Source organism: Lissotriton vulgaris, chromosome 5 (genome assembly GCF_964263255.1).
Source record: "Lissotriton vulgaris chromosome 5, aLisVul1.2, whole genome shotgun sequence".
NCBI classification, from domain to species: Eukaryota; Metazoa; Chordata; class Amphibia; order Caudata; family Salamandridae; genus Lissotriton; species Lissotriton vulgaris.
The window spans coordinates 1,987,737,958-1,987,765,673 of record NC_141693.1 but is presented as its reverse complement, the minus strand read 5'-3'; the positions used below and the strand labels follow the sequence as shown (position 1 = coordinate 1,987,765,673).

The 27,716-nt window shown below is 43.7% G+C and overlaps 1 protein-coding gene across 2 annotated transcripts in view; it reads left to right on the top strand.

Annotated features, from left to right (window-relative positions):
- Positions 1-27,716, top strand: part of STKLD1 (serine/threonine kinase like domain containing 1) — a 376,807-nt gene that overhangs the window by 45,861 nt on the left and 303,230 nt on the right. For both annotated transcript variants that reach the window (XM_086924725.1, XM_086924724.1), the window contains exons 6-7: positions 2,465-2,535; positions 15,265-15,380. In XM_086924725.1, the coding sequence (XP_086780851.1) occupies positions 2,465-2,535; positions 15,265-15,380 (187 nt within the window). The remainder of the gene's footprint in view (positions 1-2,464; positions 2,536-15,264; positions 15,381-27,716) is intronic.

The window sequence follows — 27,716 nt, the reverse complement described above, 5'->3', positions numbered from 1 at the left end:
TTAAGCGTCCCAACCACTCCTTCCCAGCTGGCTGTGACAACAGCCCAGCCCCATCGCGCCCCGTAAACCTGCCTCATAACGGAAAAATAAAATGATAATAACAAGGTGTTATTATCATTTTATTTGTCCTTTTTCCACTGCTGAAAGTGCAGTGGGGCGGCGCTCCTCTGCCTTGGAGGAGGAGCAGCCGCTGTTTAAAAGTGTAATCAGACTATGTTATTGCATTTACACAGGCAAAAATAATTTTACATCATCACACCACTGAACTCCAGGGGCCTTATGTATGTGGTGTACTGTTCCTTCTTTGGAACTGGCGCTGCCCTTGCACAGCCCATTCAAGTGAAATACAGAGCTTCGCGCTTCACACTATGAAGAAGGGAGAGAGATCTCCTTGCAGGCGAGTGCAGTGAGTGACTGCATCTGCTGCAGGGGATGTCTGGGGGATCCGAGGGACCACCTTTCACCCCTCCAGAGGGCTGCCTGTAGGTGGCGTACCTTTTTGTGGCAAACTTTTAGTGCACCTCTTAAGGGCATCCTTGCCCCTACATCCACATCTATTATACGGCGAGGGCGCAGAGAAATGAGGGTACGTGCTCTCATGATAGTGCTGGCACTACATGTGCGCCATCAGTATCATCATTACAGAACTGGACACACAAGCTTCTGCAGCCCCTTATGTAATAACCTGGGTGCCCCGGGCATGCCCGCAGCGGTGTTTTGAGGGTTCCCTACTCCTCTCTGTTTTTCTGTGATTCATGGCCTCCCAGCCCAGCCCAGCTTAAAATTGTGGTAGCTAGGAAAAGAAAGAAACAAAAATGTGAATGACAGTCTTAAATACATATTTGCGAAGGGGAGGAGCAGGAGGACCAAGATGACCAGCAGGGCTAGAACGATCACAGGGGCTGTAATTATTAGGATCAAGAGGACAACCAGGGCAATAACCTCCAGGTGGACAAGAGTCAGCTTCACCATTGTCAGGACGAACAGGACTAAGAGTATTAGAGCCAGGGTGGCTAGGATAATGGGAGATAAGATAAAAAACATCAGGACGATTATGATTAAAAAGACCAGGAGGAACAAGAGGAGCAGGACCAGAGCAGGCCTAGAAGGGGTAGAAGACTACATGTGGGAGGGTCAAGACCAGTACCTGGTAACCCAGGAGAACTAGGATTAAGAGTGTCTGGGGGTAGGATCATGAAACCAGGACATGATGGAATAGAAAGACAAGGTCTAAGGGGGCATCTAGACCAGAAGGATTGGGACCAGGATCTAGAAGAGGGCAAAGACCAGAAAAAGAACCAGGACTGAGGAGACCAGGAGGATCAAGGCCAAGAAGAATAGGAAGATACGGATTTGAAGCTTCATGAACAGGAGACACAAGAGGACCAAGAGGAAGAGGAGAATGAGAATCAGGATATTGAGAAGTAGGTCCAGGAGGAGTACCAGGCAGAGGATGATGGGGACCAAGAGCAGACCAGGAGAATGAGATGGACGAACACCAGGTGGAGGAGGATGAGAAGGAGAGGGATGACACGGGCAAGACGGCTTGGATAGAAGGAACAGGAGGGCCAGAAGAGCCAGGAAGGTGTGGACCAGGAGGATGAGGAGGTCCAGGAAGAAATCCAAGAGGAGTAGGTGAAGGGGGAGATTAGGAGAAGAAGGCCAAGAAAAGAGGAAGAGGACAAGAACAAGCCCAGCAGGAGGAAGAGGATGATGAAGAGGAGGGGAAAAAAACAGGAGGATGATGATGAAAAGGAGCAAAAGGACCAGAAGGAAGATGAGAACGAGTAGGAGTAGCAGAATAAGGCGGTGGAGGAAGCCAATATTTCAGGCAGTATGTAAAAGGACAGGCCCTTAATAAACAAAGGCCACACCTCCTATAAACAATACTTAGTTACTTTTCTTAAACCACAACCCATTTAGAGACCCCAGCATTTTTCAGCCCACTTAAAGAACTCGTTAAACCTCTCAGCACAATCTTAAATGCAGTCTACTATTGAACCAGTATGAGAACCACATCAGCTACGCTGCTACATTGTTTTTATTGTTTCCAATTTCTGTGGGAGCAGAGGTTTTTAAAATTAATACACAGCCTGTTTGTTATTTGCACTACCTAGAGGGAAATCTACAAGAGTACATTTCCAACTGTTTGTGTCTATCAGCCCTGTATGTGGGGCAGCAGAGGTACACAGCAAACTCTGCAAAACACCCATAGAAATGGTAGCGATGATTTGGCTTGTTAATGTTTTAGTTTGCTTCTAGTGGTGCTCAGGAGATCTGCAAGCAAAAAGTACAGGATGTTTAGTTAGTTTGAATTGGCTCCTTGGATCTTACCTACTAGGACACTGTGATGAATGGACAATATTAAAAAGGTTTTTTAAACTCTTTTTATTGCAATGAACAGTATAAACAAATTATCATAGTCTCTGCCTCTCTTCTGAATGCTGTTTGTTTCTGCTGCTAGACGGTGCAGATGCTCCTGGGGCAAGCAGTGGACGCTCTTGTGCACATTCACAAGCAGAACATTATTCACAGGTAGGTGAGTGCTGTGCATAAGAATGATGAGGATGCTCATGTTAGACAACACGCCCCCTCCCTACCCACAGACACAAATTACATTTTTTAATAAATAGATTGATCTGTTCGTTTCCTGCATTTGAGTTCTATTTATGTCCTGATGCAAACACATTTTTGAAGCAGCATTGGCTGATCCTCTCAACCCTGGGGAGAACTAGTTATTAAGTGGCCACTGATCTGACTGCATGAAAACACACATTATGGTAGCTCTTGAGGTGCTCCTGAGTATGGTGGGAACTCAAAAGTACAAATGCTACTGCAGCTGCTTGTGAATCCCAATACGTATGGGTGCCATCATTTACGATTTTGCCTACAGTGGTTGCTGAGTTTAAACATTTCACAAAACTTTGCTTGTGGGCAAATTAACTTGCAAAAACCTTTTTAAAGAAAATACTTCCACTAAAAAAACTATTTTTTCTTCAGAACCTGTTTCGTTTGCTTGTTACTATTACAAATGTTGAAAGTTCAATAATGTTCAAAAGTTTTAAGAAAACTTAACCAAGTTTGCAAACAAACTAGAAGTGATGGCGAAGGCTTCAAATAGTGTGATACAAGAAGTAGGCCAGAGTACCACCCAAGGGATTCTTACACTTGCACGGTGATGCTCACCATTGTACAGCCTATAAGATGTCTCCTCTTAACAATGTATTGTGGTACCTGTAAATCTCTGTGGTCAGAGAAAGTAGGGCCAGACTTGGACTCCAAGGGTTCCACAGTTTAGGGACCTGAATTCCCACAATCACGTCTAATGTGGTGAAAGCTGTTTTGGTAGTAAGACGTGAAGGTACAGAGTACAGCATCTGGTTTGGCATGTGGTGAGATGTATGTCTTAGGATGTATCTTATTAGGCATTTACCCAACAGGACTTGTGAATGGACCGGAATACAATAAACATAATTCTTTCAGTCTCTTTAAAGGTTCAAGGCTGGTTTCATGCGGTTTATCCTCTTCAGGTTCAGGCACAGCCTGGTTGCCTAGTTTTGGAGTCTTTCCATTCTGGCAATTAGCTATTTTGGGATCCCAGCCAGTAAGATGTTTCAGTAGCCTAGTCATGATCGCACCCGTGTTCATCTATCAACTTCGGTCAGGATGGTGAGGATTCTTTGATAATGGAAGAGTAGCACATCAATTCATTTGACCATCACATTACATTAGAGGGGTTGGGGGGGTGAAGAGGGGCTCTGCATCAACATTGACTCGAAGGGCCTTACTTGCATTGAAGTAGGGAAGGCATGACAGGCCTAAGTGGTAAGTCGAAAGGCGGAACCTTGATTTTTAACCTGTTCCTCAAGTCTATCCGGGGAGATGGTATGGCCCACATTATTGTAGTTGGCTGGGAGATTAAAAATAGCGAGTGCAGGCTTATTACTTTTATTTAGAGATCTCTGGAGCTATTCATGGCTCATACTGGTTCAACCTTCAATCTGTCTAAGGTGGATTAAAGAAGATCCTCTGAGATGGATAATAACACCAATCATGGCCAATAGTTTTATTATACGGTGAAAGTGTAGAGTGGAAACAAGTTTATTTACAACAATTAAGAACATTAGTCTATTTTATGTCTTGTAAGTTCTCATAAGTTGTAGAAGTGCACCCAGTGACAGACAAACGTGATTTGTAGAATGATCCACTGAGAACACAAGCTGACCTATGTCTACTTTTCTTTTTATTTATATATATATATAGCACAAACTCGACCCAAAGGTATCAGTGTGCTTTACATGAGCACCAGTTGTGTTACAGATGGGCACATTCATTTTGTTAGGCACAGGAAGATTAAGTGATTTGCCCAGAATCACAGGATGTTGAGCGTCCCTGCTGAGACTCGAACCCACTCCCCCAGCTTCAAAGTCGACCACTCTAGCCTTCCCCTCCCTCCCACTGTTTTTTGAGGCATTATATCCTACTGATCTGTCTTCCTTCATGTTAATGTTCAACTGACCAGTGCCACCCCACTTAAGGCCTCAAAATGATAAAAAATCCCAATAGGATGTTGTTCCGAACTATCATCTGCAGTAAATCCAGGGTATCCTCTCTATGTTGAAGTCTTTGAAACGTGGATAAACCAGACAATTATACCAGAATTCAGGTTACTGATATAACTAACATATGATCTCAAACAACTTAACACAATGTAGCCACCATCACATTTTATTGGTGATATTGTCTCCAGCAAGTAAGAAACTAAAGAATAATTTGGGGTGCTGTTCTGAGCCCTACTCACAAATAGTGTTTAAGTTTGCCTTCCACCATTTAAAATGCCTTAAAAAATCTTTACACATTATCTCACCTATACAGATTCCATTGCTCTAGTCAACTCTTGCCTACTTAATAGCAATACTCTGTACTCTACCCTATCAGCATATCAAATCAAAAGACTTGCAGAAAGCCCCAAATTGGCCATAACCTTATCTTTCGGGCCAAGACTTAAACATCATAACTTAGACATTTACACTGACAACAAATGGCCAGGTAGGAGACAAGTTACACACTGACCTGTAGATCAAAAATCACACTTTGCCATTCAGCACCCTCTTTACCCCCAAGCAAGCCCACTTCCTAGATATTTCCACAATCAAATATCAATCAAAAGGAGACAGACACTTCTCCTTACTGGGTCCTATACTATTTAATAATGTCCATGGCTATCATTTGCAATTCCCACAATTGCATCATCTTTAAGTCAAAGCTAAAAGCTTATCTTTTCTATACTAACACCTCAAACTCATACACCGAGTGCATGCAGTAATGAAACACAGACTCCCACCAGTAGCCAAATAACTGGACCTCACCTGAGGTCTCCTGAGTCCGCCCTTCTTTTCTAATGATCGGAAATATAGGTTGAAGCTTGCATCTCCTCTATAACTACCAGGACAACATCCATAGACATGACAACCCCATGAAAACATGCAAGCAATATCATCCTATTTGATGAGGGCTTCAATAAACCGTGTAACACAGACCACATACACTTTAATATTTTCAACGGCAGAACTAGGTGCTTGGAGCCCCTAGAAGCAATTGAGTCATGCAAGGCACACTTTACAGTTAAAATAGCATAATCAAAGAAACATTGGCTCACCCATTTTGCTTGTGGTCAACTCATGGCTTCGATATGGTAATTCAGTCAAAATTATCTATCAACTACAAAAGAGCCAGGATCACTCAACCAGGATCATTTTCACATAGGCCGCTTCCAACACATAACTCAGCACTAATAGCCCTTCGTTGGTTCCTAATAAAGGTGAGCTTAAAATTAATATGATTGTCTCCAATCTCCAAGGCTGGACATGGAAAACATCAGGAGTATTGGCAAAACAGTACATGCTTGGCAGCCTTCTAGCCGATGCAGTCAGCTCAGGCGTCCCCATCCGTAGCCAAGGCCTCCGCCCCTGGAATTCTCATACCCGCCTTACCATCTCAGGTGTATAAATGACTATGTGTGGTTAGACAGAAGGCCGAAGGCTCAACTGTTTCTGGCACAGTTTACCCTAACGCTATCTCTAGGCCTGCTTCACAAGTGGTATTCCACCTGGGTCCCACCATGCAGCACACCAGATTAGACATTTTAGCTGCTACCTTTTCCCTAACCCTGTAAGCACTCTAAGCCGGCCTAAAGTGTTACAGTAGTTTCACAAAACCACCCAAATAATATGAATAAATACAATAACAACAGAAAGATGGCATTAACGCCTTACAACTGACATCAGACAGATTAAATGATTTGGCTCCAGCTTGATTTTAATGTTGTCCTTTTGATATCCGTTCGTAAACCTGGCATCCTTATCTTCATCACTTCAGCCTTTGTGCTGTGATGTTCCCCAGCCTCTGCCTTGCCCACACATGTTTTCAATGTCTGCACAGAGACTCTGGCTGAACTCATCCTGTGTGTAGCTTTCGCTTTCTTTTGTATGCAGAGGACACAGTTTATCAGGCAGGTGGGTGGTTTACTGGATGGTTTTACTGTCATTAGCTGCATATTTTGAAAGCTGTATGAATGGATGGCCACTGGCTCAAAGGAAACAAAGGCAAGAGTGAAAATATGTGGTGACCAAGGCAGACTCCTGTGGGGCAAATCAATGTTGTCCAAAGGAAGTGGGCTCTTGTCCCTACCTATTTTCAGACATTAGATACTTCAGAATTGAGCTTGATATCAGTGTGACCCAAGGATCTGTGGACTACTAGTTCCTTCTTTATGTAGCACGGTTGCAAAATGGTGGTTTTTCTGAATGATGATGGGCCAAGCTCGGCCATGGCAGCCACTGTAGGTGCTTGTCTTGACTAAGACAAAGCCTTCTGTTTAGGGCTTAGCGTGTTTTCTCCAGGTGATCCAGAATCATGCTGCCTGCGTGTGTACCAACTCTCAATGTTTTTCGAATGTCACACTCCTCCTGTGGAAGCTTCATTGGTTACCTAGTGTGCACTGCGTGTCTTTAACATGCTATGCTTACTTGTCTGGGCAGTTTATGGCCGTTCTCCATGTTTTATTTAGACAGGCTTCAACTTGGCCTTTGTTCGATTAATTCTGTTTTACTCTTAACTCTGAGATTTGACCGAGTGCCGATGAGGAGAGGAACTCCATTTGCTTGGCCATTCTTTCTATTTCTTCCTCTTTCAATTTAATTATGTTAGTTTTATTTTGCTGTGATTTGTTGGGATCTATCATCAGCTAGCACTTTGAAACTAGCACCCTGTGCTTTTGGATTTTCTAAATAGAGTATAATAAATAACATAATATAACATATTTCTGAACACACAACCACACAACCAAAATCAGTTCTTACAATTTTGAACTGGGAAACCCTGCACTGAACATTGGACAACTTTAAGAAGGGGTCTATGGAGCGATTACACCACTGTAATGCTCCCCAATGTCTGACAGTGTAGTGACAAAGAGAAGGTTAGCTTGGGTGTGTTGTGATACTTCTCGCAGTCATACTTCTCATGGACAATGTTGTCAGTTTTCATCTACACAAAAGGGACTGTAATGCCTCCCCATGTAGGGAATATTGATGTGAATGTAGGCTTTTACTAATAGTCTCAAGGTGGCTGAGTAGAAGTGTCTGGGTGCATGACAGAAGTGTACCATGCCTGTATTTCCTTTAGTGTAGGCAAGTCTTGGCCGCAGCAGCCCTCTGTGTGCCAATCGAAGGCCCTCACTTCATGGTTGGTTCTTTCACTAGGATTCAGTGAAACGTCCTCTTTATTGGACAGTTAATTTGGCTTTGTTTTCCAACAACCAAGATCTAGGACACTGGCACATTTTCCTAAATCTATATCTAGAAGATTTTAATGTTCGGCCCCTCCCCGTAAGAATGGAAGCAGCTATTCAGTGACCTGATTGCAACAAGCAGCACTTGATTCTGCAAAGGAACCTTAAAAAAATGAGATTGTAATGTGTCACTTTTATAGTAAAATTCCTAATACATCCACTTTTATCGTTTAGTAGAAAGCAAAGAAAATACATACATAAAAACCTCAAAGAACCATTACAAGTTCGATTAATTTACACAGTCAGACAAGAGCAGTGTGTAGGAACTAGACTTAGGTCAAGATAGGACATTGATAAGGTTCCTTCCTCCTTCACAGTTAGCTGTTTGACCTGTGTTTTCAGAAAGGAACTGAGCTGGTCCCATTAGCTCCTATTGTTAGCCTCGATCTGTGAAAATCTAATCTGCTCTTTACTCCATTCCATTCCCTCGAGATTTACATTTACCGCACAAGATCATTCGTACCCCCAAACGCAAGGAGGAGCCGCTGGCATGCAGCTGGTATCAGTTTTACATGTGCGGAACATTGATGCGCACACTTGTCATACCCTTACATATCTTAAACATCACTCAGAGATGCCCACTTCCTCCTACAAATCTTTGACATGGACATACTGGTGTAGAACCCTTTTCTGCCTTCTCCTGATCTGATAGTTTGTCTGGGATTTTGTTTCTCAGACTCAGATTCTTCCCCCAATACCTTTGCTGTGGGACCAGAGGCCATGATAACAGTAGTAACAACAATAGCAACAGCAACAATAATACTAATAATACTACTAATACTTTTACTAACACTAGTAATAATAAATATAATAATAACAATAATAATGTGAATAATCCCAATACCATCAATCATAATAACAATGATAGTAATCACACTATTTTTATTAGTAGACTGTTGGTTTGTTTCGGTTCTCAAAGCACAAATAGGTCTGCATTTTGAAACCTTCCCCATAACTTGCCAGGTGCAACCAACCCCTGCTCTAGGTCTTCTGAGTGCCCTCGTAATGACCAACTGGGGACAACGGTATAGGTTTCCGCAACAAAGAGCCCCTGGACAGTAGTACATTTTCATGGATCTGGGTTTTATTTTCTAATCTGAAATTATGTTTTCACATTTCCTGCAGAACATTTTGGGAATTAGATGATATCCTAGATTATGGATCTGGGTCTATGGCAGTTGGATAGAATAAGGGATGGTGACCGTCACAGCCAGATGGCGTACAGCTGGAGACCAGGGTTCCCTTCCAAGAAGTTAGCTCCTGGTTGTTTATATAATTGATAGTCAGAACAAGCTATACCTCAGTATCTGCCACTTTTCTTGACCTCTTCCTCGGCGGGTTGCTTGGCTGTTGTTGAGCCTTTATTAACTTGGTTATGTGAACCGGGTATATAGTTCTCTTGAGGTAATAAGTGAAGATGCAACTATGGGTTCCCTAGGTCCCTAATGAGACCTTGCTGCTTTCATTGATGATTACGCAGCCACAAAGCTCCATAAGTGAGTGTGCTTCGGAGTTATTTGGGGCCATCTGCCACTGCAACCTGTTCTCAATAAAGAACGTTCCTAGGCTTGTTAACATTCATGCATGTTAGTGTCTGGGCTGCAGGGCAGTAGCACATTCCTTAAGGGATGCTGAAGTGCCAGAGTGTATTACACTCTCAAAACTTTGCTAACACATCATGTAATGCTGTCTGAATAATCTAGTTGATAAGCATTAAAGGAACTGATGTTACAGATTTAAAGTGCTGGGACAGTTGCGTAAGCCGGATGCTCACCAACTTACTGCTCAGTCCACAGAATGTAGCACTTTTAGGTCCACTACTACTTGACTTGACCTTAATGCCTGCAATCCACGTCCTGCAAACTGTCCAGACTTCCTCTGGAGGCATTCCAGAGCTGAATCTGGATGACTGGAGGACAAGAGAATTATGATAAGGAAACGATGGATAGAGGGATTTAGGGGCAGTTCTATAGTTGGGTACCCAAGATGTATCTAGAGTGCCTTAGGGCTTCTTGTGGCATGCAGTGCAACTACAAATTACAGCACAATATCGACCTTAATGTTCAGTTTTATAATATTCTCATTATAAGAGTGCATGACCTTTTAAACATAATCAGTATCTTAGATTCCACTTTTAGACATATCTTATGTTTTTTTGTAGACTGATTTGCTTAATTTGGAGAAGAATCTTAGGACAGCCTCATAGGTCCTGATATTGTCTCAAATAGATCCTGGTGGAGAAGTGTGGCTCACTGGTTAGATGAGGCAGACCTGGAAGCAGAGGTCAGCCCGGGACCAGGGTTCAATTCCCGGCTCGGCGGGGTCTTGAGTCCTAAAATGTCCATGGACTCGACAATTCTCACCTTGGTGCCTATTCCAATCATAGAGTCCCACTCTGCGACTCTGGGCAATAGCTTGCTTAATCTCCACAACGGCCCCTCGCGGCGGGATGCCTGGCTTTCACCTTGCGGATACCCTGCCGGGGTTATCGCACAGGGGAATACCAGGACGGGTTCCCTAAGCAAGCGCTTAGAAACCGGTTGGTGATTTGTGCTATATAAATTCCTGTACATTTACATTTACATTGCTACTGCAGTTTCTTAGACATCAGATTGTGCAACATTCGTATTAAAAGTCTTGAGAGCGCTCTCTTCCATATCAGCAGTGGATGCACACCATATAAGAGGGCCATTGCACCTGACAGGTCAATGGCTGTGTATGTCAGCGGGGTTGTTTTAAATATGCTAATCTTGGGATTTCAGCATGTGTGTGAAGCTGACTATTAGCAACAAGCATTGGCATAGCCAATAGGTCTCGCCTTTGGGACCTTATAAGTGTTTAGTTATCCAGCACAATATCCTTGGTGCAACAACATCAACTGTTGCTTGGCTAAACACTTATAAGGTCCCATAGCCGAGACTTATTGGCTATGCCAATGCTTGTTTAACTCTCCCTCCCCCATGGAGCATTACTGTAAATAATGTGGCAGGTTCAGTGACATGGGGCCCTCAATTATGGGTACATGTAAGCCCCTAACCTGGGTATGGTGGAGGCATGTTGTTTGCTTACCTTAGGATCATTGACATCCTGACTACCACACTGCCCACCATGCACCAATCATGTCCCATGCTGCTACTCTGAGGAGACCTCAGTGGGGAGGAATGGATGCAGAGAAATTTCGTTTTACAATCTATATTGCAAATGGAAATCTCCCCAGGACCTCTTCGAGAGGACAACAAGAGGTGGCAATGACATAGCCTTGCTACCCATGGTGGATGTGAAGAGCCGTTAAATGAGATCCGTTATAAGACCCTCGTTGGCCTTATCCCTCCCCTCCTGACGCACTGGGCAATAAACAGATGGGCGAGAAGCCCGACTTACCTACGGTGGCCCCATGTGGACAGCTACCATCATGTCTACCAGGAGAGCACCATAGGGATGCTGTATCCTCTGTGTCGCCCTGCGTGCAGCATGGCCAGCTTCACACTAACGTTATCTAGAAGAACACACGAGTTGTAAAACCTCTGTTTGCCATTCACCGATGTGCCACATGTTTTTGTTGCTCTTCAGGCGCAACATGTTGCTTCTGCAAACCGGGCCAGAGAGAGCTACGGGAACTCAAGGGGTGTAGCAGCAATGCTCGGGGGCCGGCAGGGACACCCGCGTGTTTCCTTCTCGAAGCTCTCTGACAGCGCAGGTTATCAGCCTTGTCCTTGCTCTTGCAGACAGGGTGGAATAGCCTGGTATGGAAAAGGGGTCTCACAGCATGCAGCACGTGCGAGAAGGTGGGATGGGCGTCACCGGTAGTGGTTTGTTACCATCACCGTTGGTCTCCATTGTAGCCGAGGTGAAATGCTAATAAACGCAGATGATTAATGGCATGGCATTCAGGTACACTAATGGCTAAGACAAGCAGCGATTATGTGACAGGGCTGACTTCCAACTGTAGGTGCAAAAATATACAATAATAAAGGTGAGACTCGTCCCAGATTGAAATTTAGAGCTATCCCATTGCAAGAGCTTCATGTGAATTGCTGTTATGAATAATAAACATGCAGAAGACTATTACTGTGTGCTGACTTGGAGTAGTATGTGTCCTTTGCGGTTCCGGGATTTGTCTATGTGTCTCTAACCAGGCACTGCGCGCGTGAGCCTGGGCGCCTCATGCTGTGATGTCACCCCACTCCAACCACTTCCCATCCTGTTCATATTTTCTATTTTGCAAATCAGTCTAGTAGAGTGGAAAAAAAGCATGACAACTCTTGTCACTATCAGTGTGATGCGCAGCCTCGGCTTAGAAGGGGCTGCTGTGAGCCGAGGCGGTGTTTGTCCATCAGAAAAAGTGAAAAGACAATAACGAGCACTAGTGAAATAACCGGAATGGAGGGGGTTTGCTAGTGGTCATGTGACATTCTCCCTGACAGGCCATCTAACACGCGCTGTCAAAATCATTCCAACTGTACAGCACAAACGATAGTACTTACAAGACATAGTAATTATCCACTGAAGCCTCGTGCTGCAGCAGGAGAGAGAGGTGGAGGGGTGCACCTGCTATTGGTGCGTGCGCTCTGGAGAGAGCAGTCTGCTCTTTTTCCAAGCACATACTCGTGCTTGTGGCACGCTGCTGCGCACTCCCGCAAGGCATATGCTGCCACAAGCTCGAGTATGTGCTTGGAAAAAGAGCTGCACAACAGCTAAAGGTCTCCTATGCAGTGCATGCGCACTGCGTAGGCGAGACCTAAAAACTACACCTCATCAGAAGGTTTTACCATGAGCTCTGCTCCTCCTCCATTCTGAATAACCAAAGCAGGCAGTTGTGCTTAGGTTTCTTCAAGTGCTTGAAATATGTAAGGCGCTCAATCCCGGTGTGCATTAATGTGTTTATGGATGCATACTGGCTTTTGTAAACACTAAGGTGTCTTCATACAGTTTGCAGCCCAGGTTACTGTAAGAAAAGCACATAATCTCCCTAAGCCTTTGATGTCCATTGACAGCCCCTCAAGCAGGTGTTAATGATCAAGATAAGGCACAGTGTAGAAGGGTGGAAAAAGCAAGTGAAGGGAGGGGTGGTGAACCAAAATAAACGTTGGGCTGCTGGAAAATACTATATATAAAAGGCGATCAAAAGAACATTATCAATATTCCTAAAATTTCTGGATATATGATAGAAGACAAACTAGTACAGAGAGATGGAAGCAGGCAACAAACAGCTCTTGGAGGTTGCTTCCTCCAGTTGACTTGCGCCTCCAAGCCTTATCATGGCACACCACTCTGCCACTGTCTTGTTGGTTCTGCTCTGTGCCCACCAGTGCCCCTCCACGGAGCGTTCACTCTTGGATCCCTGGTCCAGTTATCATAAAACAGGCCATGCTGCCCGACTGCTCTTCCAACAGCTAATCTGCCTCCATCCCTCTGTTCTCTGCCTCCCAGTACACCTACAGAAGCATTTGCTCAGCTCAGACCAGCTTGGTGTCCAACCCGTTTTCTGTATTTCGTTATTGTTTTTGTACAGAATCTCAAAGTTGCAATATGGAAGTAATATCTATTGGCACATATGGGTTTTACAAAGCATGGTATCAAAAACTAGTGCGCAGGAGGGACACTAATGCATGGTACAGTATAAGATAGTAAAGCAGGTACATCATACATTCCAGACCTAGCAGTGATCATGGTACTATCGGTGCAAGCGGCATCAAAGATAGGAGGTGAAAGGAGTGAAAGTGCAGGGAATCTCTAGAAGGCAGTTATTTTTGAGGACCTCTTTTATTGTGCTTTTGTTCGCGAAAAGATGATCAAAAACAGAAGAGGCACAGAAGGGTCGAGCGGAGGTAGGGTTGCGTTGGGGTTTGTCAGTGTGGCATGTATTGATGGAAAAACATTGTCTGTGCAAAGTAGGGTGCATGGACTTTGTGTTTCGTCTCACTTTCCGAACTGCAGTTTTAATATGCTGGTATCCAGCTCTACTTTTATTTAAGACGTTAGCTGCCCCCAAAACCAGAAAGTGATTCTTGGGCTTATTCAAACCAAGTTAGCTTACTTCCATCCATGAATTAATATTCTTTAATGCCTCTTCCACCCTCATAACATAGTACTTTGTAAGGTAAAACATCACCCAAGTGGAAATTGATGGTCATTTGAAGCTGATGAAATGGATGCACATAAATAATGCATAATAGTGGAGACAAATGGAAGCCTCGTGATACTGACCAATGAACAGTAGTTGAAATGCTAAAAATTCACAAATATAGACATAGGTACTCAGTGATTATACAAACCTGAGCCACTGGTAACTATCAACAATCAAAGGGTGCTCAAATTAGGAGCTAAAGCCCTCTTTCACCCTCTCCGCCTCAAGGCTTTGCCGCTATTAGATTTCCAAAGTTTGCAAAGACGTTATCCTGTCACTGACCCCTGGACATTTTATGCATTTGCTCCTATTTCTTCCCAAGTGTCAAGGCCATGTATTTGGTCATCACTACCAAGTGCCTCTATTGTTCCATACCTCGTGTGTACCTGATACACCTCAGACTTTCCTTCTCTCTCGTTCTTCTCCTGCTGAATCTCACCCAATAATTAAGTGTTCCAGACCATAGTCCTGCTCATAGAAGCGCCTCTATTCTTCCTGCCTTCCTGGTACACAGTCACTTAGTCATACTTAGCCTCACACAAAGATGATCAAACTGGCTGAGCGCATCCCATGTGCCTGCTGGGCCAAGAAGAACCAAACAGATGTGATGTTCTTTCATGTCTAATGCAGCTAGGTGATCTGCTGGTGAGACGGAAGAAGCTTGCATACCCCAGGTAGCTTTATTAAATCCTAGGGAAGACTCGAAAGCCACTTCATTGACTCCTCCAGTTGTCTCTGTGGGCCAGAGGAACTAGTTCTTACCCATGGCCTCTCCTGCCTTACAAAGAACCAGAGAAGAGTCTCAGCAGTATGCAGAGGTAGCAGAATCCTGCAATAATGTCACCACCTTCTCAAAACAGCGTCCATTGCACTATTTATAGTGCTTAATGAAAAGTATGACTTTTGGAACATACAGTCTTTAATACACCCTGAAAATTCTCTGAAACACAAAATAAGAACAGTAAACAATGTTGAGGACGTCAGGTTGACCACTGGGCCCATATTGCAGAAGACCTCTGTGCCAGTCAGAGTCTTGGCAGGAAAGAAGGCACACCGCTGGTATATTTTGCAGATATTGATCAGGTGGTAGCAGCAAAGAAAGGAGCTACCTACAGTTTGGTTTACTAGTGATCTGTGGTAGGCTAGCGTATGAGGCGAATGCCTCTTTTACTGAGTCACTTGCTTGATCCAAGGACCAAGGACAAAATGTCTCTTGCGCCGATCTGAGGTCCCATTACCATGAGCGTCCTTATTTGGATTAATTATTAACTATCATTTTCTGCTGCAGGAACCTCAAGCCCAGTAACATCCTGCTACAAGATGAGATGTCTTTTGTGATTGGTGATTTCTGTGGGGAGACGCTCATGAACGATGAAATGAAACTAAACATACGTATAGATGAAGGTAGGACACTTGTGCCCGTGCCTGACTGTGGCACTGCTAATTGCACATCTTTATGTTTGCTTCTCAAGATCCTTTTCTTAAACCTTTATCTAATGCCATTCAATCGCATGAATTTATTTATTTAAAAGGTTTTATATAGCGCTGGCTAGACCCGGAGGTATCTGAGCGCTTTACATGGGTACCAGATAATAAATTGCAGGTTACAGCTTTACAAAGGTTACACAGTTATTAGAGCATGGACATTTTTGTTACAAGTAAGGTTGAGACAAACAAAAAGGAACATATATATAGGGGAAAACGCTGGCAAGGGGAGATAATCCGGGGAGTGGGGCAGTAAGAGCAGGGGAAGTAGACAGAGAGTGGTGGAGGGAAAGAGGAGGGGATGATTAGAGACACAGCATGGCAAGAGGAGGGGGAGCGTGAGGGGGACACAAACCGGTAGACGTGTCAAAGACTGCGTCCAAAGTCCAGTAAGCTGTGATCCCAGGGGAAGTGGTATAATTTCCCCATCTCTGTTGCGGGAGGCTCCCTCTACGCAGTGGACTCTCTCAGAGGGGTCTCTGAGACTCCAAGGCCTATTTACTGGATCCTTCCCCAAAAAGGGGAGAGGGAGTGCTTTGGCAAGGGGTGCCGTACCATACCTCAATTTAGAGTTGCTCCCTTGGCGCTGTGGACTCTCTCAGCGGGTCTGCTGAGACTCCAGCGTATATAACTTGGATCTTTCCCCAAAAAGGGTAGAAGGAGTGCTTAGTCAAAGGGCACAAAAGGACAGATGGCTAGGTGGTGAAAGCAGGCAAGGGGAGATATTCCGGGAGTGGGGGGGGGTAGGAGCATGGGAAGTAGACAGAGAGTGGAGGAGGGAAAGGGGAGAGGATGATTAGAGACACGGTGAGGCAAGAGGAGGGGGAGGGTGACAGGGACACAAACTGGTAGATGAGTCAAAGCTGCGCCCAAAGTCCAGAAGCTGTGATCCCAGGGGGAGTGGTATCATTTCCCCATCTCTGTTGCGAGAGGCTCCCTAAGCGCAGTGGACTCTCTCAGAGGGGTCTCTGAGACTCCAAGGCCTATTTACTAGATCCTTCCCAAAAAGGGGAGAGGGAGAGCTTTGTCAAGGGGTGCCATACCATACCTCAATTGTAAGTGGCTCCCTTGGCGCAGTGGACTCTCTCAGTGGGTATACTGAGACTCCAGCTTATATATCTTCGATCTGTCCCCAAAAAGGGGAGGAGTGCTTGGTCAAAGGGCACAAAAGGACAGAGGGCTAGGAGGTGAAGCGGGCAAGAGGGGATAGGAGCAAGGAAGTAAACAAAGAACAATAGAATGCTGAATAGGAACAGATAGGAGACAAGGAAAAAGCAGAGTCACAGAAATACGATGAGGGGAGGAGCAAGGGAGACGGGGAGAAAAACTGTGCCCAAAGTCCGACTGGGCAGGTGACGGTCAGGGGATGAACCAAGGCTGATGTCCTCAATAGCTGAACAGAGCAGCTCAACAGGGCGTCAGACATAGTGCTCACTAGGACCATCACAAGACTCAATGTGAGCAGAAGTTGAACACCAAGAGGATGAAGGATCCATGTGGGATGACGCTTGTCAAGCAAGGACAAATAGAAGCGGATAAGGCGGGTACACATTTCCTGGTTTAAAACATTCAGGCTAGTCTCAAAAAGTTTGGAAACACTATTGTGTATAACAGTAGATACGTTCTTGAGTAAATGTATTATGTATAAAGAACGACACCATGCAAACAACATGCATTTCCTTTACTTATTTCTGTAGGAGTAAACAGACCCCAAAGGATTCATGATGCTACATGTTAAGAAGTGGAGTTTTATTGTATACAAAATATGAGCAAACTAACTTAAATAAAAAGGAGGAATATACATTATCAGAGGTGGAACAAAACTAATTTCTTTGAATTAATTCCAGCTTGTTGACTAACGTGTTAGTATTTTGATTATAGTAATTAAATTCATCTTACTTTTTACATTTTAGGAAATGTATTACACAAATGCATTATTTACGCTGAGAAAGACCACTACACCAAATTTTGTAAGGGATCAAAGCGCATTGTTTATTCAACAGATGGTGTGTGCGCATCTTTGTGGAAAGAATTTGTTATATCACTTTGTTGTATAATTGTTATAAATTCTGCTTTGAATTCAAATGACGACTTCCAGATTTGCGCTACTGTTGACCTTTTTTGTGCAAGAAAGTTGTCAACCATAAAACGGAATAATTGTATTGTGCTTAATGCAACTATCTTTCACCAGGAAGTCTCGTGTGTGTTCCCATTCCTTGTATGTCTGAGCTGGTGCCTGGAATGCTGAGAGTTATGTTATGTTATGTTAATAACTTTTATTTGGCGCACAGCTGCCCCAGCGAAGGGGCGTCCTGGCTGTAATGCTGTAATACAATGTTGGTGTTTGCTCTGCACTGGAAGCGAGGACATAGGGACAGTTGGAAGGAGGATGGAGCCTAAGGTCCTGTCTGCTGTTGCTGTAGCCTAAGGGCCTAACATGAAATAATTAATTTACCTACTACCTGAATGACTACAGATTCCTGCATGAAGACCCTTCCCTCGAGCTCCAACACCTGCCTTTATTTATCGAGTTGACAATGAAAATGAAGAACAATCGCACTCCTGTTGCGTTGTATGGTGTGACAGTTTGCTAGCAGGTGAATAGGTGCTATTTGGTACTTCCTTCTGAGTAAAAGGAACAGTAAATGAATCCTGTTGCATTATTCTACACGTGAGTAACGTCCCCGAATGCACTCAAAAAGAAACGTAGTTCAATATTTTGTTACTTGTTCATATCAATAAAGTTTTATTAGAAATGTTCCTTGAATTATTTCAAAGTTCCTTGACGTTATTTTCACATCAATAAATCAGTTTAGACATCAGTCTTCATAGCCCAATGCGTTTCGGGCAACTAGCCCTTCATCGGGGGCTTCATGTACTGTCGAAAAGCAATGTACAACGGTCAACTCAAAAGTACATACAGTCTTTGTTCAAACTCAATAAGGTTATACAGAACTAGCAGCCCGTCCCGACATTGTCCGGGTATGAATTGCTGCCGGCCAGTAGTATATTGTTTTGTAGGATTTCGTTTTGATAGCATTTCTTATCTGTGACAGGCCTGTGAAACGCTCCGATTCACAGTGCACTGCTGATGCACATAAGAGTGCGCGTTCAGTAGTGTGTGAACTCAAGTTTCCCTTCTTTATTTTTCCTTGCAATATTATATAGCGCGAACTCGACAACATAGCATGAGCACAATTTACACTACAGAAGAACACATTCATTTGTGGTAGGCATGGGGGGACAAAGCGATTTGCCTGGAATCACAGGATGTTGAGCTGATGCCGAGATTCGAACGTAGCTCCCCAGCTCTAAAGTTCGCAATTCCAGAACTTGTGGCGGGAGGTGTGTCTAAAAGTGCATGTTGGTGCTGGCCTTCAATGAGAGAGACCTGTGCATTTTTCAAATGGGTGGTGAAAAAATAGGAGTATGTTGCTGGAGATGTGGGCCGCCGTGCCACCAATGTACTTACCGGGGGAGGGTAAACACCCATCATTCCGCAACTTTCTTTCCGCATACCATCACTCCGCATACTTTCATTCCGAAAGTACCATGACTCCCCAATGCCATTATAACGCATGGCATTACATTTTATATGCTTTTACCACACATACATTTACAAGGAAATTCGCTGTAAATGCATGAATGGTAAAAGCATTTTTTTTATGTTTGGTTAAGGTAAGTATGGGTATAGGGGTATATGTTTTGGGGTACTGAGGTATATGTTTTGGGGTGTTTGGGTATTTTAAGGGTTCAGATATAGTTTTGGGTTATGGGGTACAGGGGTACTTTAGGGTTCAGAGGTGGTTTGGGTTTTAGGGTACAGGGTTATTTTTAGGGTTATGGGGTAGGTTTGGGTTTTGGGGTACAGGGGTATTTTAAGGGTTATGGGGTAGGTTTGGGTTTTGGGGTACAGGGGTATTTTAAGGGTTCAGGGCTAGGTTTGGGTTTTGGGGTACAGGGATATTTTTAGGGTTATGGGGTAGGTTTGGGTTTTGGGGTACAGGGGTATTTTAAGGGTTCAGGGCTATGTTTGGGTTTTGGGTTACAGGGGTATTTTTAGGGTTCAGGGCTATGTTTGGGTTTTGGGTTACAGGGGTATTTTTAGGGTTCAGGGATAGGTGTGGGTTTTGGGGTACAGGGGTATTTTAAGGGTTCGGAGCTAGGTTTGGGTTTTGGGTTACAGGGTTATTTTTAGGGTTCATGGCAAGGTTTGGGTTTTGGGGTACAGGGGTATTTTTAAGGTTATGGGTTAGGTTTGGGTTTTGGGGTACAGGGGTATTTTAAGGGTTCAGGGCTAGGTTTGGGTTTTGGGGTACAGGGGTATTTTAGGGTTCAGGGCTAGGTTTGGGGTTTTGGGTACAGGGGTATTTTTAGGGTTCAGGGCTATGTTTGGGTTTTGGGTTACAGGGGTATTTTTAGTGTTTAGGGATAGGTGTGGGTTTTGGGGTACAGGGGTATTTTAAGGGTTCGGAGCTAGGTTTGGGTTTGTGGGTTACAGGGGTATTTTTAGGGTTCAGGGCTAGGTTTGGGTTTTGGGGTACAGGGGTATTTTAGGGTTCAGGGGTAGGTTTGGGTTTAGGGGTACAGTGGTATTTTTAGGGTTCAGGGCTAGGTTTGGGTTTTGGGGTACAGTGGTATTTTTAGGGTTAAGGGGTAGGTTTGGGCTTTGAGGTACAGGGCTATTTATAGGGTTCAGGGCTAGGTTTGGGTTTTCGGGTACAGGGGTATTTTTAGGGTTTAGGGATAGGTTTGAGTTTTGGGGTACAGGGTATATTCATAGGGTTAAGATGGGTTAGTGTTTAAGGGTGTTGGGGTATTTTAAGGAGTAAGGGTGGGTTATGATTATGGGGTGCAGGAGTATTTAAAGGGAGCAGGGTGGGATTAGCTCACAATATGAGACATGCATTAAGGGCGGAACGCCCCCAGCGTTTGTCACGCCCCCAGCACACGCCCACAGCACAACGCAGACACGCCCACAAGGGACTACTTTGCTGGCACAGTTCTTTTACCTTTTAAATGTATATGGTGGGCGTCTGCATAGACTATGTCCTTCTGCTGCAACTGCCCTTTCCAATGCTGTATTGGGTGCTGTGATTGGTGCTGTGGTTCCTGAGATTACCCGCCTCAAAGGTTTGGGCTCTCTCTTTATTATATTAGTATAGATTTCAAGCTTTTGGGCAGTTCAGCCTTATATCCCCGACTGTTTGTACCAACTCAAGCAAAAATGTACCATGTGAATATTCAACAGAATAAATAAATTCATAAATATTCGTGTGTAAATATAAAAAGTAAAGCAACATGGGAAAAAGACCCAGAGGGTGAATCATTCAAACAAGTCCATATTCATGCCTGTGTTTGGAAGTGTGCGTCATGCAGGGTACTGAATGGGGCGTTAAAACTAAATCCGGAAGTGCGCTTCTTATAGTGTGTCAGTTGTATGATGGATTATAGTATCATACCTTGACCTGATCAATTCGATATATACAATGATATCATTGATTCTAAATATCAAATGTACGGAATGCCATGGTTGACGAGGTCCTGAAAAAATTTCAGAAAACATGGGTGAAAACACTTAAATAGAGGACTATAACTTCATTCACTTAAACGCGGGTAAGAATATCGGTACCTTAGGAACTTGACGGATCTTAACGGTCCATGGTCTGTTAGTTCGAAGATCTAAAAAAGATAAACCAGTGTATTAGTCATGGTAATCCTGTAGGAATAGCGAAGCTTTGCCATAAAAAGTCGTGCAAGACCATACGTCTTACCGAGAAAGTTTCATGATGGATCCTGACCAGGTTTCCCTCTCTTCCGTAGAAAACACGGAAGTGTGCACGCTATATTCGGCGCGTTTTAAGATGCGTCATGAGGCATGTAGACATAAAAGAAATGCGACTAGGTAATGCGAACGAGGGAAAAAAGATTCCCACGTTAGATGCGTGTAGTAAAAAAGATAAATCGGAAAAGGGATCCGAAATCTTAATAGTGTCTTGCTAGGAAAACAAAAGTGGAGACTACTAAAAAATTATAATACATGAGGTGTGTGCGGGGGTGCAATAATGCCTCTAGAAAATAAGAAAAATCATCCTAAGAAGTAGTCTAGGACTAAACAACCTTAATACATGTCAAATGTGTACTGCTTATGTGGTAATATAAATATAAGTGAATCAAGGACGATATAATTCACATACTTGCATGTAATGGACATTTTCATAGTTTCAGTTGAAAACACTGTGAAAATCACTGAAAAAATCATAGGATCTATTTTCAAAATGTTTTGCACGATCGTACTATGGCCTCATCATGTCATGTTTTACAAGAAACAGTTCAGATCAATATCAATCAATCAATCAATTAATCATAGCATTTGTATAGCGCACTACTCACCCGGAGGGTCTCAAGGCGCTTGGGGTAGGGGGTCCGCCACTGCTCGAACATCCAGGTCTTGAGTTGTCTCCTGAAGGCGAGATGGTCCTGGGTCAGCCGAAGGTGGGTGGGGAGGGAGTTCCATGTCTTGGCCGCCAGGTAGGAGAAGGATCTTCCTCCCGTTGTGGCTCTTCGGATGCGGGGATGGCGGCGAGGGCGTGGTTGGTCGCTCAAAGCTGGCGGGTGGGAGTGTAGAAGGTCAGGCGGTCGTTGAGGTATCTTGGGCCTTGGTTGTGGAGAGCTTTGTGTGCGTGTGTTAGGAGTCGGAATGTGATTCTCTTGCTGACGGGGAGCCAGTGCAGGGTTCTCAGGTGTGCGGAGATGTGGCTGTGTCGGGGGATGTCCAGGATGAGTCGGGCGGAGGCGTTCTGGATGCGTTGGAGTCTTTTCTGCAGCTTGGCTGTGGTTCCGGCATAGAGGGTGTTTCCGTAGTCCAGTCGGCTTGTGACGAGTGCCTGGGTGACCGTCTTCTTGGTTTTGGTCGGGATCCATCGGAAGATCTTGCGGAGCATGCGTAGGGTGTTGAAGCATGATGAGGAGACGGCGTTGACTTGTCTGGTCATCGAGAGGGAGGAGTCCAGGATGAAGCCCAGGTTGCGTGCGTGGTCTGTTGGCTTGGGAGTGATGCCTAGGGCGGGGGCCACCAAGAGTCGTCCCAGGCGGAGGGCGATGGCCCCAGGATGAGGACTTCCGTCTTGTCTGAGTTCAGTTTCAGGCGGCTGTTCTTCATCCACTCGGCGACGTCTTTCATCCCTTCGTGTAGGCTAGTTCTGGCGGTGGCGGGGTCTCTGGTGAGGGAGAGGATCAGTTGGGTGTCGTCGGCGTAGGAGATGATGTTGAGGTTGAGTTGGCGTGTGATGGCTCCAAGGGGTCTCATGTAGACGTTGAAGAGGGTGGGGCTGACTGATGATCCTTGCGGTACGCCGCAGATGACTTCGGTGGCCTCGGATCGAAACGGGGGGAGGCGGACTCTCTGTGTTCTTCCGGCGAGGAACGAGATGATCCATTCCAGTGCCTTCTCTTGGACACCTGTGTTGCTGAGGCGTTGGACTAAACGATCATTCAGTCTCTTCGGGTGAATAGTATTCAGGAAGTTGATCCAAAATACCTCTCGTCGTAAGAGATGCTGTATGTTGTCTCTTCCAGGGAGAATTGGTGGTTGTTCCAAGATAAGGAATCTGAATTGACTGGGAGTATGGTTGAAGGTATTGAAATGCGATGCCAACGGTGACTTAGAACTTTTGGTGCAAATTTTACTCTTGTGTTTTCTATTAGCCTTGTCTTGATTTTCCTTTCTGTTTTGCCCACATATGCGAGGCCGCATGGGCACTTGATCATGTAAATTTGGTTGCGACTGTCACATGTAGCTGTTACTTTTAATTTGATCAAGGTTCCTCGACTGGGATGTTGAAATTCATTTCCTTTAATGATCGCGTTGCAACTGCCACAGTTATGGCAGGGTAACGTGCCTTTGTATGAGTGTTGTTTCTGGTCATCTTTTTTATTTAACAGTTCCTTAATATTCTTGGTTCGTTGGTATGCAAACATTGGTGGGTTGGAGAATATCCCGTTAAAATCATCTTCAAATGTCAATAAGGACCAGTGTTTCAATATAATCCTTTTAATGTGCTGACTTTCAGTCGAGTATTTTGAAATGAAAACCATTCTTTCTTTGCCCTTGGGTTTCTCCTGTGTTTTTAACAAAGTAGAACAGCTTACAGTTGATGCTTTCGATACAGCTTCCTCTAGTATGCCATTTGGGTACCCTCACTCTTTGAATTTATTGACTGTGGTTTGCATGTTTTCATTGTATGTTTTGTTTGTGGAGGAAATCCTTTTTATTCTTAATAACTGGGAATAAGGAAGGAGTTTCTTGAATGAGTGTTGATGAAAGCTATGGAAGTGTAACAGATTGTTTCTGTCTGTGTTCTTTGTGAAAACCGTTGTATCCAGTTTGCCATTGTTGTTTTTTATCATTATATCCAGAAAGGATATTTGATTGGTTTGTATGTTATGTGTAAATCCAATTCTGTCATTGACTTGGTTCAATTTCGATATGGCTTCAAGTATTTCCAGTTCTGATCCCTTCCATAGGATAAATATATCATCTATATTTCTTTTATATAGAATCAAATTGTTGGTCCAATCACGATTATTCAAAATGTTATCTAGTTCGAATCTGTACATAAAAAGATTTGCGTACGCGGGAGAAGCGCAATTTCCCATCGCCGTTCCAGAAGATTGGATGAAATAACTGTTCTTCCAGTGAAAGTAACTGTGATAGAGAGTAAAATTCAATAAATCCATAAGAAATATCTTCAGATCCTCATCCATTTCAGTCGTCATTAGAAAAGATGCTACCACTTCCAATCCGAGATTGTGTGGGATTAAAATGTATAATGATTGTACATCAATAGTACATAAGATCATCTCTTTTGTGTATGCTGCTGCATTTTCTTCTAAGATGTTAAGAACATTGGTCGTATATCTTATGTACGTAGTCATATTTTGAACCAGGGGTTGTAAGTGTTTATCTAAATATTTTCCAACAGGCTCGTAAATAGAGTTGACCGTGGAAACTATAGGTCTATACGGGGGGGTGCGTGGGATGTTTATGCACCTTCGGGATTATGTAGATGTAGGGTAATGCCGGGTTTTGTTTGATCAAAAATTATTTTTCTTTGTTACCAATTGTTCCGCGGCTGATGATAATGGTGAGTATTTTGGCAAACTCTTTTCTTGGATCCTGCCGGGTTTTTTGATATATAGTATCATCGTTCACATGTACATTAACACGGTCATTGTAATATTCTGTGTCCATAATGACCAGGGCGCCGCCTTTGTCCGCCTGTCGAATTGTAATGTTGGGATTGTTGGCCAAATTTTTACGCGTTTGTTGTTCTTTCATGGAAAGTTTGGTGGACTTTGATTTGGGTTGTTTGTAGATGGTTTCAATGTCTTTAGAAATCACTTTTTCGAAGGCTTCCAAAACTTTGTTGCTTACTGGTGTAGGAATTTACTTTTGTTTCGTAATCCCATAAGGGTATCTTTGGATGGTTCTTCAGATGTTGGAATGACATTTGTAAAAAAATGTTTCAGTCTTAGTGACCTCATAAATTTGTAAATGCAAACTTGAGTATCCAATGGGTTGGAATGGACTGTTGATACGAAGGTGGTCCCTTTTCGTAGTACCTGTGTTTCAAAGTGTGAGATTTTGTATTTCAACAGATTAATCACTAGGGTTTTTGACTCCTGGTATTCTTTGCGATGGGATCCTCGGGTGTTGTTCCCAGTTACTAAGAATAAAAAGGATTGGAAATTGCGTGGCTCCCGCGTACGCAAATCTTTTAAGTACAGATTTTAACTAGATAACATTTGAGTAATCGTGATTGGACCAACAATTTGATTCTATATAAAAGATATATAGATGATATATTTATCTATGGAATGGATCAGAACTGGAGCTACTTGAAGCCATATCGAAATTGAACCAAGTCAATGACAGAATTGGATTTACACATAACATACAAACCAATCAAATATCCTTTCTGGATGTAATGATAAAAAACAACAATGGCAAACTGGATACAATGGTTTTCACAAAGAACACAGACAGAAACAATCTGTTACACTTCCATAGCTTTCATCAACACTCATTGAAGAAACACCTTCCTTATTCCCAGTTACTAAGAATAAAAAGGATTTCCTCCACAGACAAAACATACAATGAAAACATGCAAACCACAGTCAATAAATTCAAAGAGCGTGGGTACCCAAATGGCATCCTAGAGGAAGCTGTATTGAAAGCATCAACAGTAAGCCGTTCTACTTTGTTAAAAACACAGGAGAAACCCAAGGGAAAAGAAAGAATGGTTTTCATTTCAAAATACTTGACTGAAAGTCAGCACATTAAAAGGATCATATTGAAACACTGGTCCTTATTGACATTGGAAGATGATTTTAACGGGATATTCTCCAACCCACCAATGTTTGCATACCAACGAACCCAGAATATTAAGGAACTGTTAAATAAAAAAGATGACCCGAAAAAAACACTCATACAAAGGCACGTTACCCTGCCATAACTTTGCAGTCGCAACACGATCATTAAAGGAAGTGAATTTCAACATCACAGTCGAGGAACCTTGATCAAATTAAAAGTAACAGGTACATGTGACAGTCGCAACCTAATTTACATGATCAAGTGCCTATGCGGCCTCGCATATGTGGGCAAACAGAAAGAAAAATCAAGACAAGGCTAATAGAATACAAGTGTCACGATGCTCTGGTGCTCCAACTCTTCGCGGGGGCAGTAGTGACGAATGTCCCAATCACCCCTCCACCGGTACCCTCGCTTCAAGAGCAAGAATACCAGCAGAAGGTAAAGGGGAATTGGACAGAGAAGAGAATACCTTAACTCCGACTGAGACCTGTATCTTCGAGAGACTGCTATTACTTCCTGCCGTCTACTCTGGAGGTGCCTAATACACAGAGGAGGGAGAGAAAGAGAATATAACACAAACCTTTCTTCACTTCGCAGTCTTTTCTTAAAGGTAAACCAAAACTTGTCCTACCAGTTCTAGCCAAGGTATTTGCCCCTCTTCTATTATGTTGATAAATATCTAGCTGAGCTTCTTGCTGTGAAGAAATACACAAACATTGGACTCTCTACCTCGAAGAAGCCCTTCTACTCTCTCTCTCTCTCTGACTGAACTAATACCTGTGAAGCCTTCTGCCAGACGTGGTCTTGGGGGTTCTGTTAGTAGGTTGCAATTCTTTAAAGAGTTCAAGGAATTGTTCCTTCAAGCCCTTTCCGAAGCGCGCAAAAAGGAAATAGGAAGGAAAAAAGGGGAGGGAAAAAAGAGGAGAAGCGCAAGGGGAATGTCCAGGAACAATCTGTTTGAAAATTTGAAATGAAGGTCCTTGTACACTAATGCTTTAGTTATTATGAGCGTTAACACCTGACTTGTCGAATTCTGCAACCTCTTCTCCTGAATAGAAGGTTCTACTCCTTGTAGTCGAGTCTTATAGGATTCAGGAATTTCTCTGGAACCTGCTATGACATGCTCACTGGTCAACCTCTTGCCCCTTCAGAATGTAGGGCAGTCAGAACACAGAACCACTGAGAATTCTGTCAAAAACGCTGTTGCCTCTCTGGACTGTGAGAGCGCACTGCGGGAAATTTACTGTTCACAAATAGTCTCTGTGATACTCTGCTTCTATCTCGAAACTCTCTACCATTCCTCACTCCGACTTCTCCCGTCATGAATTTCTGACGCGGAGCGGCGGCAAGGAACAGCTACTCGAACGGAATCTTTGTTGAAGTGCGCAGTTTGAAGCGCGCGACTTCCCGATACCCACTAGAGGGCGCACCACCCAGGTTGCTCTTAACGGGACATTGCGCGGCCATCTTAGGGAGGTGAACTATTTACAATCTTAAGCAGCTTTCTGTTTAATATTCCCGATTCCCCCTAGAATTTCTAAGTTTCCCAGAGGAGCAAGGGAACCAAACATTGGCCCGTGTAAAACGGGGCATAGCAGGGAAACTAACTAGTTGTCTTGAGGAAACTACAGTGGCTACCCGGTGAATCCTGACAGTACCCCCTCTCAAGGACCGAGTTATCGGTCCTGGTTTGTGCGTAAATCTGGAATGAAAGCGTTTTAGCAGTTGAGGGGCATGGATATTATTAACAGGTTCCCAAGACCTTTCTTCTGGGCCAAACCCCTTCCAATCCACTAAGTATTTCAATTTCCCTTTCTGGTACTTGGAATCTAAAATATCCTTGACCTCATACTCAGTATGTCCTTGAATGTTAAGTGGGT